General features: G+C 36.3%; 1 protein-coding gene across 3 annotated transcripts in view; it reads right to left on the reverse strand.

The window, feature by feature from the left end:
• LOC100180972 (histone-lysine N-methyltransferase 2A) overlaps positions 1-13,240 on the reverse strand; it is a 33,540-nt gene that overhangs the window by 865 nt on the left and 19,435 nt on the right. For 2 of the 3 annotated variants that reach the window (XM_026836276.1, XM_018813624.2), the window contains 16 exons: positions 12,777-13,051; positions 12,324-12,549; positions 11,773-11,910; positions 11,119-11,277; positions 10,508-10,704; positions 9,945-10,093; positions 7,137-9,638; positions 5,737-6,905; positions 5,311-5,502; positions 4,970-5,099; positions 4,417-4,529; positions 3,980-4,130; positions 3,302-3,516; positions 2,831-2,982; positions 2,156-2,318; positions 1-181 (listed from right to left, as the gene is read on the reverse strand). In XM_026836276.1, the coding sequence (XP_026692077.1) occupies positions 1-181; positions 2,156-2,318; positions 2,831-2,982; positions 3,302-3,516; positions 3,980-4,130; positions 4,417-4,529; positions 4,970-5,099; positions 5,311-5,502; positions 5,737-6,905; positions 7,137-9,638; positions 9,945-10,093; positions 10,508-10,704; positions 11,119-11,277; positions 11,773-11,910; positions 12,324-12,549; positions 12,777-13,051 (6,112 nt within the window). The remainder of the gene's footprint in view (positions 182-2,155; positions 2,319-2,830; positions 2,983-3,301; positions 3,517-3,979; positions 4,131-4,416; positions 4,530-4,969; positions 5,100-5,310; positions 5,503-5,736; positions 6,906-7,136; positions 9,639-9,944; positions 10,094-10,507; positions 10,705-11,118; positions 11,278-11,772; positions 11,911-12,323; positions 12,550-12,776; positions 13,052-13,240) is intronic. The other variant, XM_018813623.2, reaches the window with a different exon arrangement.

The raw sequence follows: 13,240 nt of genomic DNA on the forward strand, positions 1-13,240 counted from the left end.
CTTCAAATTGAACGATACGGGAATAACAGTTGGGGTCGCATGAATGGTTAATGAAACGAGCTCCAGATCCAAGCACAGTCGCATCAACTACGTAGAAATCGTCCATACGAAACATGTAGCAACCGATGCTTTTGCTCTCGTAGTATTTTTCACGTTTGTCAGTGAGCTCTTGCCGAATTATCTAAATAGGGATATTTACTTTATTTTTTTATATAGTAGGGTGGGGTGGGGGGGGGGGGGTGGCCTTTAGCACACAATATTTAAATATCCTGATCCTGTTTTAAACAATTAACAACGGTCTGTGGAAGTCGTGAGGATACGGTTTTTAAATTCTTTAATGTTCTTTGTTTACTACCAAATTGGACGAGAAAATAGAATGAAAAGGTCTCCCACCCCTAATATAGGTGTAGGGCGAGGACTTTGTATTGGTTTGACCTATGTCCGCTACCGAGTTGTAGTACGGAATTATGTATACACCAGATAAAAAGGGTAAAGGGCGAATTTTTGACAAATCAGTTATTCAATTTTCACAAAAGTTGGTTGAGTCAATTTTTACAAAATCACGTAACAGAAAGTTTGCAAAATCGTAATTTTAACTATTCTCTAGTCTAAAATACAGACAGTGACGTAGGGATTGCGGCTGATGGTTCGCCACGCAAATCCATCAGGGGTACGGCATACGACAAATCTATCTCATTACGTGACTAAGCGCAATAAAAATCGGCAAAATTATTGTTGGCGAATTTTGTACGGCGTAATTCAATACTGTGGTGTCAAGATGCTATGTTCAAATTCGCTTGTAATAAGACAGTAATAGTTTGAAAATTAGTCATGTTATAACGGGGAGACAATACGGATCGGAGATTAAATTGTAAAGCAATTTTAAGTCCGATTTATTTACAACAGATTACATGTTCAGCGCGGGTAATTGGAGTGAAGGATTTCACTTAATTTTGCGGTGAAATCAGAAGGGGCAAAACGGTTCGTTTTCAAACGATTTTTAACGCTTCGGGGTGTAAAAAACGGTTTGGGGTGTTTTTAATTAAAATGGGAATAAATTGGGCCGTATTAGTTTAAACTGTTTTGGTTATTTATAATATTTTTGCCAATTTAATTATAAAAAATTGCGTAACTTTAAATTAGCAGCTTAAACAGTTCCAGTCAAATCTGGTCAAAACTGGTAAAAACTGTGCCCGAATCAAATGAAGTTTTTAGCCGAGCGCGCGGGCGGTTCTATTAGGCGAAAACTTGTTTTTAAACGTCAGACTTCTAACATCAAATAATATCTCATTGGGTGTAACAGTCGCTGTCATAACTTCGCTAAGAAAGACGGATCAACCTTGACACGCGTCTGCACTTTGTAGTCGCGTATGTGTTATACGGCGCACTTCTCCACGTGTTATAAACCAAAACGTAATGTAACGTCTCGGCGCCGATACGGCACGCTTCTATTCATAAATATAAATATGTTATACTACAAGTACGTAAACAAGATTAAATAATATGTAAGCTACGATCGTTTTATTAGAAAACCTACAAAACTGGAACAGAATTACTGGTTTTCACCGACGTTTTTTTACGTGTGTCAGCATATATGAAACGCAGTATTTTAGTTGTCTGCTTTTCTGTCTATTTTTTATTTAGCGTGTTTTAATATAAAGACTGTCGTTCTGCTGTCAATTTCCATATTTTTGCTTATGTTAATTAAACAGATCTTTGGTATTATAATCGAAGGAGTAAATCAAATTATGTTTTGTATAAATTATAATTGTCTTGTGAATCTTTTCGCATAACATATTTAAAGCAGTAATGGTGTTTTTATTAAAATACCTATAAAATAACGCGGTAAGATGGATACCGTTAACACACAATATCCCATTTCCTAATCGTGTTTTTAACAACAAAAAGTTTTTTTTCAGAGTCGTGAGGATATGGCCATCTTACCCCAACCTACTATATAACTAAACAAAACTTACAAACACAACTGTAAGAGAGCGCTGTTAATTGTTAAACGAGTAAAACACGATCAGGAAATATGGGATATTATGTGCTAAGGGTATCCATCTTACCCCAGTCTACTATATAACTAAATATCACTCACAAACACGTCTTACCTTAACTATATAATATACTATATAACACACACAACACATACCTGTCCAGTGTATTCCATGATCATTTCCCCGCTATCGAAATCCCTCTTACAATACAAGCCCCTTCCATGTATGGTGGATCTATACACGCCCACCGAGTCACGTGTTAGATGACGTAGCTGACGGAATCGCATCGCCATCGGGAGGTCACAAGAGGTCGCTCGTCTGATTGAAAGACGTTTGGGTTATACCTCATGCTTGTTGCCGAGCAGATATAGATTACTTAAAACGTATCTTAATGCCTGTTTAACATAATATGCCAACACTGGCCTAAATCAGGTCCAATGGAATCTCGCCGTGGGGCCTTACATACAGAACAGTGGGGTCTTATATACAAAACGTCTATAATAAGTCTTGAACCAAACAGCTTAACTGAATGAATGAATGTGAATTGCTTTATTCTCGCGGTTCCAGAAAACGACAGTCATTATAACATGAGTGTTTTGTTTCATACATCTCGTGCCAGCTACATTACCACGAATGTAACTTCGAGGGTGATTATTTTTGATGTTCATATTTATGTGTGACTGACGATTTGGACAACCAATTAGTGACCACTAGGTTGGAGCAATTGCTGTTAAGTGTCTTGCCCAAGGATACATACGCCCCAATGGTAGCAACTAAAATGAGATTTTCCCATATTATATATTGCAGTACCATCAAATATTATATTTCACCTGTTTATCTGTTGCAAGTCGTCCTCTTGTCTATCAGGGTCATAAACAGGTGGATACCTGTGTTTGGATGCGAGGAAACTAAACATATCCGGTTTAGACCGTCCCTTGTACTGCTCTGCTCTAGCGCACCCGTGTGGATTTATGTGAGTGACCTTAATGTAAACAAGATTTTTTTTATTAAAATATTGCCTTCAAATTTTTTTGTAGGGCAGATTGCAATATGGGTCCTTTAATACCACAATTTCTAAATTTTGGTGTAGAAATAAAATGCTAAATGTTATATAAAAATAAAACATATGCTACCTATTATATATATGTGTGTTACTTATAACACTGTGTGTACATACTATGCCCTAGATTCTTAGGGGAAGATGTTTAATTACGACTTAGATTATCAGTTTCTGACAGTTTTTTATACAGTTGAGAATTAAAATACAAAATCATATTTCATGTAACACAAAAATAAATCACCTCTTCAGTTGTCTTCTTATGCTTGTGGTATTTGGCCCTGTACCGATGACAGTATCTCGCACCTGGCAACTGCTCTGCCAGAAATCTCACTGCGTCATGGGAAACCCCCAGAAATGAGAATGGTGTCATAACAGCGTGCAGAGCAACAGTGGGACTCGGTCCTTTTGTGGTTGCTCTGCATTCCTGCACGGCTGATAGCAATTGGCTGACTAGATCTGAACGGGCGTGAATGATTTTGTTAAATTGGAAAGTTTGATAATACAGGTACAGTTGTGTTTAATAAATATTACATTTTTTGTTTTAGAAATAAAGGAAAATTAATATATCACCTCAACTAATACATTTATGTGTTTTATTTCACGGTATGCCTGTTTTATATATATTATATACAATATCAGTAATTATGTTTTTTTACTAAAAGCAAAAAAAAAACACGATATTATTAGTATTTTCTACTTTGTAAATTGAAACCTTAAAAAAGGGTGTTAGATTAAACATTATGTACCTATTTCACACAACTTTAGCAACTAAATTATTGAAAAAAACAACTAAAAAAATTAAACACATTTTTTTATTTTCTACTCTGCAAACTGTTCCTTATAAAAGAATGTTATGTTACGTATGCCTATTTCACACAATTGTGCAATTAAAACTAACAAAACCGGTGTTTCTTTCTACCTTGTAAATCAGTGCCTTGTGCTGAGTATCCATCTTCACTAGTTATCTCATACACCATATATGGTTTGTTAGTAGTGTGGGGTGGTGTGGTACGGTTCCCCTTGTTTGAGGAATGGTTTTGTCCGATGAATATGTTGTACGGAGCTAGTAGCTGGAAAACAAAACAAAAAAATGCTAAAAAGTTTTTTACACTTTGTGCTGCAAAACAGGTCAAAAACATTCACGCATTTCCCTATTTTATAATCCTTGGATGGCAACAACAGTCAAAATAACATGGATCTTCTATTTTATACACCTCATGTCCATTTTTGATTTACCACATATGTAAGTTTACAGGTGATAAGTTTTTTGCATTTTTTTAAATTTAGGCAATCTTTTTAGATTTATGCATTTTTTTGGAATTTGGCAACTTTTAGCTGAACCAACTAATAGCTTACCCTGGAAAACGGTTTCTTCTTCCTTTTAAGAAGTTCCTCACGTTTATTATAAATATCGACCAAAATTGACCCGGTATCTATGTCGTCAACATCATCATCATATAATGGGAGGGCTGTGGATGAATGAATATTAAAGACCTTACTGACCCAATCAACTTTAGATATTACATAGCATAGGTAAGGATGATTGGTATCACTTCCGCACTATATGATGAAGACTGAATGCAACTTGTTTATCCTCGTGTGGTTGGAAAACGACAGTCGTTATAACACGGGTACTGTCTCATACACCTCGTTTCCGCTTAGGAGTTAAATGAATGTAACTTACTTTATTCTCGAGGGGTGGAAACGGCAGTCGTTAAACACGGGTGTTCTGTTTCATACACCTTGTGTTAGCCTATGAGATATCAGGTATGCTACTTTGTGAATGATTTTTTTGTTCAGTATGTCTTATAGTTTGGACAACTCCTCCCTTAAACACCTGACAGCCATGCAGTAGGATCTCACCCACATAGAATAGAATATTAAATTGAAAAAGGTCACATCTCCCTACATTCATCAAGTCCTGTAGATAGGAGATTCAATCTTTCCTTTTTCTTCCGTTTAATTTTTGATTTTTTCTCTTCTTGTTTCGCTTCAAATGATCTCCTCCTTTTGTGTCCGGAGGATTTGGTATCTTTTTCCTGCATCATGAAGATCAAAAGATGTTTTAACAACATCTTAACTTAGTTAAAAACAAAAATATAGTTACATTCAGTTTTTTTATATATGTATATATAATTTATACATATATATAAAATTACTATATAAAATAACAACAAAAATACTATATATATATATATATAAAAAATACAATTTAAAATATCAATAAACTACTCAATAAAACAAACTTACTTCTGCTTTGTTCTGGTTACCAGTAAGTTGTGTATGGTGTGCATTGGGCATCGGCAGTTGCTTGTTTTGTATCTGAGCACTAATTATGGAACGAACAATTTTCTTTTCTTCACCAGTTAGATTATTCTTTGCGCTGTAGAATTCTATCAGTCGTTCCAACGCTGCAGCTTGTTCTCCTAAGTCCTGGGTGTTCTGTGTGATTTAAGTGTTTGGTGTTATGGGGGTAATGTGAAGACCACCCGTAGTGTCACACTTTTACTTAACGACAATTGCTCCAACCCAGTGGTCACTAATGGGTTGTCCAAATTGTCAGCCATACACAAAAACAAAAACTCATTCAAAAATAAACACTTACAAGGCCAAAAAGTCGACAGTCGTTGCCCGGCTGCTAAAGGTAAATAATTTAGATTCATTTATTTATTGTACCTGATTATGTGCTGCAGGGTTGGGTAAATTGGTGTACTGGTTCGGCAAGGGGTAACTCTGGTTCACTGGTTGCTGTCTGTACGAAGCTGGTTGCGGTTTTTGTGGCTGGTTCGCAAAATTAAATCTCGGGATTGTGGTTGGGGATAATGTGTCTGTATTTATGGAGCCCGCCATTGCCATTGTTACCCTTAGGGAGTAGGATAAGGGGGTTGTAGCGATTCCTGGCATAGGGGGGTACTGTTGGGGGTATGACATGTTTGGGGGCATAGGGTGAAAGTTGGGGGTGATGTTTTGGGAGGGTGGGTAAGCGATTCGGACCGGGGAAACGGAGGGTTGGACTATTACGGGGGTGTTTCTAATCCAGGGGTGGGCCGTCATTGTAACGAGCTTCTGGAATGGGGCTTGGGGGGCTGGAGGGACTTTCCCTCTGTTGTTGTAGATGGGTTGGATTGATTCTTGGCTGTGACGGCGGAATGAGGGACGGGGTTTTGGGGTGCAGTTTGGGAAGCGTGTGGTTTGTGGGTGACGTCCTGTACTGTACACTGGGTAGTTTAATATAGTAGGCTGGCATACTGTTTGGGGGTGGACGGGACGTATGTAGTTGTAATCCATGGTAGGGGTGGTAGTGATGGTTTCTGGGGATTCAAGAAGGGTTTGAACTTCGTCAGCGTTTAGCACTGGGCATTCGCTCGTCACCAGAAACGATGAGTCATCTTTTAATGATTCGACAGTTACATCAGGAATTTCTTCAACGTCTTTTAGAGTTTCTGTAAGATTATTTTCGGAAATTTTTTCGGGAGAGATTTTCGGATGTGGAGACTCTATAGTGCCTCCTGGTGGTAGATCTTCAGATCCTCCTCGCTGGATTTCGATCGAGTCATCACCAAAGTTGGCGGAGTCGTCAAGATTGAGATTTGGAGGACTTGGGATTAGAGGAGAGACCTCCGGAAGAGCTGAGAGGATCTCAATAATGTTGCTCTCGTTGTCATCTTTCTCATCTAAGGATTTTTCACTGAGGTTGGCATCTGGACAATTCTGCTCTTCACATTCAACATCTTCTTCATTGATCTTCACTTCATTATAAAAGTCGGATGCGGGATCATCAAAGATCTTGTTGGAGGTTTTTAATTCTTCATCATCGGTTGTCATCTTTACTTCACCTTTAGATTCTAAAAAATATAAAAAAATTAAATATCTTTAACAAAAATGCTAACATCAACAAAAAAAGCTAAAATAAAAGGGTTTTAGCGAAAAGAAGAGCTATTATTCTAAAAAAGATCTTCTGGTAGCTTTTTGTTTGTGATCAGTTGTGCTATTTTTTTATTTTTTTGGCCCAAATAAAAATAACTTTTTTATACTTTAATAAAAATAACTTTATAAATATAAATAAGTTACTTTACCTGTGTTTGCAGGTTCAGTTTCAGGAGATAAATTTTCTGTTGAAATATTGTTTTCAGATACTTTTAAATCGTCTGAAGTAATTTGATCATCAACTGCAGACAGATGCATTTTCATTTCTTTTGCTTCATCTATATGACTTGTGAGTTGGTCAGGTGACTTGGTGATACATTTTTCATATGATGATATATCATTATCTCTTTTTTCATCTGTTTTTTCCTCAGTAACTATAGGAGAGTCTACTGTCAAAATTTGAGTTTCTTTTTCTTCAGGATTTTCTTCGCTTTTCGGTGACAATGGTTCATAAAGATCATGTTTACTTTTTCCATCTACAGCTTCAGTATGTGTGACTTTAACATCTGCATTTTCTTTAGGCATTTTTTCAGTTTTTGGTGACATTGGTTCATGTGGGTCATGTTTACTTTTTCCATCATCTACAGCATCAGTATGTGTGACTTTAACATCTGGCTTCTCTTCATGCGCTTGGCTGAGCAGTCTGGAGTAAGAGGCAAGAGCATAATTTGGTGATAAGCCAGAAAAAGATCTAAGACACGTGTAAGTGTTTCTGCGTGGATATCTACGCGGTGTATTTAGGTTGTCATGCTCAGTGTTGTCCGATAAACTTTTCTCATTTTCTTCTGCACTTGAGGTTTGCGAATTGGCAACACTGCTGTTAAGGTTACATTCTGGGGATTCAGGATGACTGACTGGCAACACTGATATGGAAACACTGCTGTTTCTGGAACGTGATCTTGTGTTTATAAATTTCGAATTTAAATCAGACAAATTTTCATTTGAACAGGTATTTTCCTTTGTTTTGAAATGTTTATTAAACCTGAATGCATCATCTTGGGACTTACTTCTTTGCCTGGTGAGCATATGGCGCTGTGGGGAACTGGAAATAACCGGTTTTATCTGGTTTACTTCATCCACACTTTTCCGCGCAAATTTTCTCATAGATTTTGCCGGAAGTTTTGGCGATTCTTCTCTATCTTCTGCATGATCGCTGTCGTTTTCACAAATTTCATTTTTTTCGCTCATTTTTAATTTCTGACACCGAACTATTAGTTTAGGTGTAGTTGGCTTTTGGTAACTTTCCTCTGTTATTGTAAGAGTTTCATCGGAAACATTTGCTTCTAGATGAGAAACTTCTTTTGGTGGAACAGCATTAGGAGTGTTTGAAACAGAAGTTACATTTTTCAAACTTTCGTCTAAACTTTCTTCCTTACTTGTTATTACAGGAACTTTGGGAACATTTTCAATTTTTGCATCTCCGCTTTCTCCTGATGCAAATTTGTCTTCTCCATCAGATTCAGAGTCCATTTTAACATCCTCCTCATGATACGATTCAATGATCTTCTTCCTCTTACCAACAGATCCTCCAGAAGAGAGAGATTTTGATTCCGTTTCCCCAGGTTTTAGTTTCCAGTACTTTTCATCCGATTTAAAAGAAGGATCAAAGTCCTCCGGATTGCTCCCGGATCTTGGAGTCTTCCAGATCTTAGAAGAGGAGGAGGACTTCTTCACTGGAGGTTGCTTTTTCCACCAAAGTCCTGAAACCTCCATAGGAGAAGTTTTCTGATGCTCTGTGTCCTCTACATCTCTAGCGATCTTTGCATCCCTAAGAAGAGATACCTGCATCCCTGGATCGGCTCCCAAATTCTCATTCTTATTTGGAGGACTTATTGACGTCGGAACAATGATCTTCGAAACATCTTTATCTTTTACAACTGATGTACCAACATCTTTTAGCTCTTCCTGGACTTCAGTAATCTTTTCTTCACTAGACACAGTTATAGGCAGTGATTTTGGACTTAAATTTTCCTCAGATGCATTAATAGCAATGTTAACTACTGAATTGCAAGGTATAGTTTCGTGTACTGTAGTAGTAGGTTGAACCGAGACAGAACTAGTTCCAGTATCCATTTTGTTTTGTGTTTCAGAAACTAGTGGTGTAATTTTTTCATTATCTGAATTTGAGGTAGTGATTGTTTTTTCACAGGATTCGGTTAAATTCGGTTTTAACTGGTTTTGTGAGCTTGTGGTAGAAATGATTAAACCTGATGTCCCACTGTTTAAAGTCATGTTGGGGTAACTGACGACGGATTCTGAGCAAATTTGTTCTTTTTCTCCATTTTGGGGGATTAAAGTTAGGGGTAATGTCTTTGGAGTTGCATCGCTTAAGATGGGTCGTAAAAACGGGTTATCTGGGGAGATTTTTGTGGGTTTGATGGGGGTAGGGGTGTTGGGTTCAGGAGTTGTGTATTTAGGGGTTGTGGGTAGGGGGGTGAGCATTTGGGGTAAAGTTTTATTGAAGGATGAAATTATGGTGTAGGAGCCTGTAGGACGACGCTCGTTTCGGTGGGAACTTCGTCGAGTTGGGGAGAGAGGGCCAATGGGGGGAATGGAGTCCATACGATCAAGGAGGTTGGTAACGCAGGGATGCGGGGGACTATGAAGTTTGCTCTTGGAAGAAGGAGGAGAGGATGGGGCGGGGTGTTCGTCTGGAGGATGAGAAAGTTAAAACACAGATGTTATGGAGTATGTGGTAAATTCAAAATATCTTAAAAGTTACAAATTGTATAAAATGGGATTTAATTGAGTTTGGTATAATGTTCAGGATTGTTGCCATAAATTTTAGTTAAAAAAACATATCTTAAATAATAAGCAAGTGTTCTGTGTTATTGTTGCAAAAGGTAAAATTGGGCAAACAATTATATATGTGAAAAATACATAAATTGTTGTTGTCTTTCATAAAGGGTATTGTCTTAATTTATATTGAACAAAAAAAACATGAGTTGAATAGATACCTTCACTTGCATGTGAGATGGTTAAGTTTGTGTTATCTGCTGCAGGTTTCGATTGATTTCCATCAAACGAAGGTTTCTTCTCGGACACCGTGATCGTGTAAACTGTTTTCCTGGTGGGTGAGAACGCACTCCAGAACACTCGTGTCATCCTGGAATAAATATTTTTTATGGATTTTTTAAAGAAAGACCTGGGTTTTGTTTCAAATATTTTTTTAAGTTCTTTTTATGAAGATTGGTACTTATTTCTAATGAATGTTAAACAAAATAAATAGAAAAGTTTTTATCAAAATTTGGAAACCATAAAAAGTTAGTATAAAATGATGTTATTAAAATAAAAGTCTAAAAAAATAATAAATAATAAGGGATTTTTCAGAAATTACAAAACTTACTTATTTTTAATAAAATTAACAAAAAAATCCAATGAACCTAAAAGGGACAGGGACAAGATAATCCCTTATAAGAAAATTGTCAAAATAGAATAAATAATATATTTAAAATAGAAATTTTTAAAACTTACCACAATAAAAATATATTTTCTAAAATCAACAAAAAATTTAATGTACCTGAAAGAAGCAGGAATAAGACAATCCCTTATATCGGATGCCACTCCTAATCTTCCCAACTGATGCACGGTAAGTGATCCGATCGTCACCGTGATGTTGGATGAGAGGACTCCTCGTTGCCAGCGACGATTGGGTCGCATCTCGTCGTTATCCACGCACACCATCCGGAGGACTTCGAACTCTTCATCGTATATTAACTGGAGGAAGAAAATGATAAAAATAGTGAGGATAAAAAAATTTTTTTTTAGGAATTAGTATTAAAATAAACATTTTTTCACTATTTTTATAAAAATTTAAAGGTCTAATAAAAATTTGTGAAATATAAAATATTGGAAAATATAACAGTTTGAATAGAATGTTTTAAAAAATATGAATGATAGGTATTACATAACTTCTATAAACAACTAAAATGTATAAATTTGTTGTAAATAAGAGTGAAATAATACATAACTTCCAATTTTATAAATAAATAAATAGTATGTATAAGTTTTAATATTAATTTACTGATTTAACACATTAGCAGAGCTTATAAACTTCTACACTTGGCACAAAACCTTTTACTATGAAAGCAAAAAAAAGTAAATTTACAACAAATAAACAAACAAACCAACCTCAATGTTAGCATTACTATGGTGACGAAGACAGAAAACTTTTTTATCGTTTTGAAAAGCGCAGTCAGTTTTCCTGGCGCACATGAAATGGTAGTTCTTGGGGCATTGTCGTGTACTGCAGCCAACTGTTGCACCAGGTAACTTGCATAGCTCACATTTCTGTTAAGTAGAATGTTGTATTGTTATGTATTTGGAAAGGCAGGCTGGAATGAACAATTTAGTGATCACTGGGTTGGAGCATGGCCGCTAAGTTTGTTTTGCCCAAGGACAAATACGCCAATCAAGTAGAAAGTTGTTTTGTAAGATTGTACATTGTTTTGGAATGGCACCCAGGGTGCTACAACCCATTAGTGACCACTGGGTTGGAGAAATGTCCGCTTAATATCTTACCCAAGGACACATATGCGATATGCCCTTTTGAGCATCAAACCTGGTATCTTTTCAGTTATGATGCGAGCAAAACTACATCTCTTAAGCATCTTTAAAATTATCCCTTAGCCATATATCTTTATGTCATAAAGTCAAAACGGTGTAATACTTTAAAATAAAAAAGAAAATATATCTTGCATACTTTTTAGCACATTCAAACAAAACGGTGCAAATATAAAACAATTAAACAAAAAATTGCAAAATTTTATTCCAAAATCTACATACCATCATTTTTCCCCTTGAAGCAGCAGATTGAACATTCTGTAAGGAACCATCATGTTGTTCATATACTTCTGCTGACCATAATGCACAGTTGACATGACACCATTCATCCTGGCTACAGTATAACAATCTACCAGCATACTGTGGAACACAAATTGTAAAATTGTAAGCGAATCCCACAAAAATACTAAAACATCTGCAAAATTAGTCGATACACGATAATGGGTAAAAGCCTCAGTTTTAATAGTTAATATAGGACAATTTAAATAATAGAACGATGATGCCATTTTAAGCGGAACATATATCGTAATAAAACTACAAATACAGACTAACAAACACACTATTGAAAATGCAGTATTAAAAACACATTGTCAAAAATTTGGTATTAAAAAGTTAATTATCAAAAATTCAGTATTAAACAGTTATTTTATCAAAAATTCAGTATTAAAGAGGTATTTTATCAAAAATTCAGTATTAAAGAGGTATTTTATCAAAAATTCAGTATTAAACAACTATTTTATCAAAAGTTTAGTATTAAAACAGTTATAACTTACCATTGGATGGTCATCCCCATATTTGCTACAGAATATACATTGCCTCAAATCTTCGTTGTTTTTGAGAGGAGAGGCCCATGTATCGGACTTTGAAGGTGTTGTACTACATTGGGACTTCATGGGGGAGGGGTCAGGGGTGCCAGGGTGGGTCACGATGTCCTTATCTTGCCATTGTGCATAGTCGTGTTCAGGGGTGGGGGGCATAGTGGCGTTAGGTAGTAGGTAGCTGTAATATTGTGGGTGAAATTAATATTTAATATTGTCCATTGACTAAATTTTGTCAACTCAAGCTTAGTTTCTGTTATAGTAAAACATCTAGGACGTTAAAGACTTTTGGGAAAAAATTAAGGTATTAAAATTCTGACATACAGTTATTGAAACAAAGAAGTGCTTTTTATAACATTTTTGTCCTGGTAAATTCATGCACAAATAAAATAGCTCTAAACTACTTACTCTGGGAAGTCATTTGAGTCTCTCACTTTCCCCGTTTCGAAATTAAACCACGAAAACACCGATCCTGCTTCTTTACAGAACGCCTTCCCAACCTCCTCCCTGTCGTTGTCGTCGACAACCGAATCCAAGATGGCCGCCACGTGGGAGCAGAATGTCCCCACCGAGTGGTAGCGACCGTTATGGACGGCGAACCTTACAGCAAAGAGGTCACGAGGTCGAGCTGTGTCGTCACACTTGAGTGGTTTCGTGTCAGCTTCTGGTTTGATGCTGTCAGCCTGGTGGGGGAAAAGTTATTCTTTTTTGGAAAAATAATGTGCAACACTGGCATGTTTGTTATACACCCGCAACACTAAAATTTGTGTTTCCTAAAATGGCCGTTTAAGTATTTGGTACAAAACATAAATATAACAAAAATAGAACGTGGCAAACTTGTGATATAAGATTAACTTTAAGTCAAATTTTAA

This window comes from Ciona intestinalis, chromosome 10 (genome assembly GCF_000224145.3).
Source record: "Ciona intestinalis chromosome 10, KH, whole genome shotgun sequence".
Lineage (NCBI taxonomy): Eukaryota > Metazoa > Chordata > Ascidiacea > Phlebobranchia > Cionidae > Ciona > Ciona intestinalis.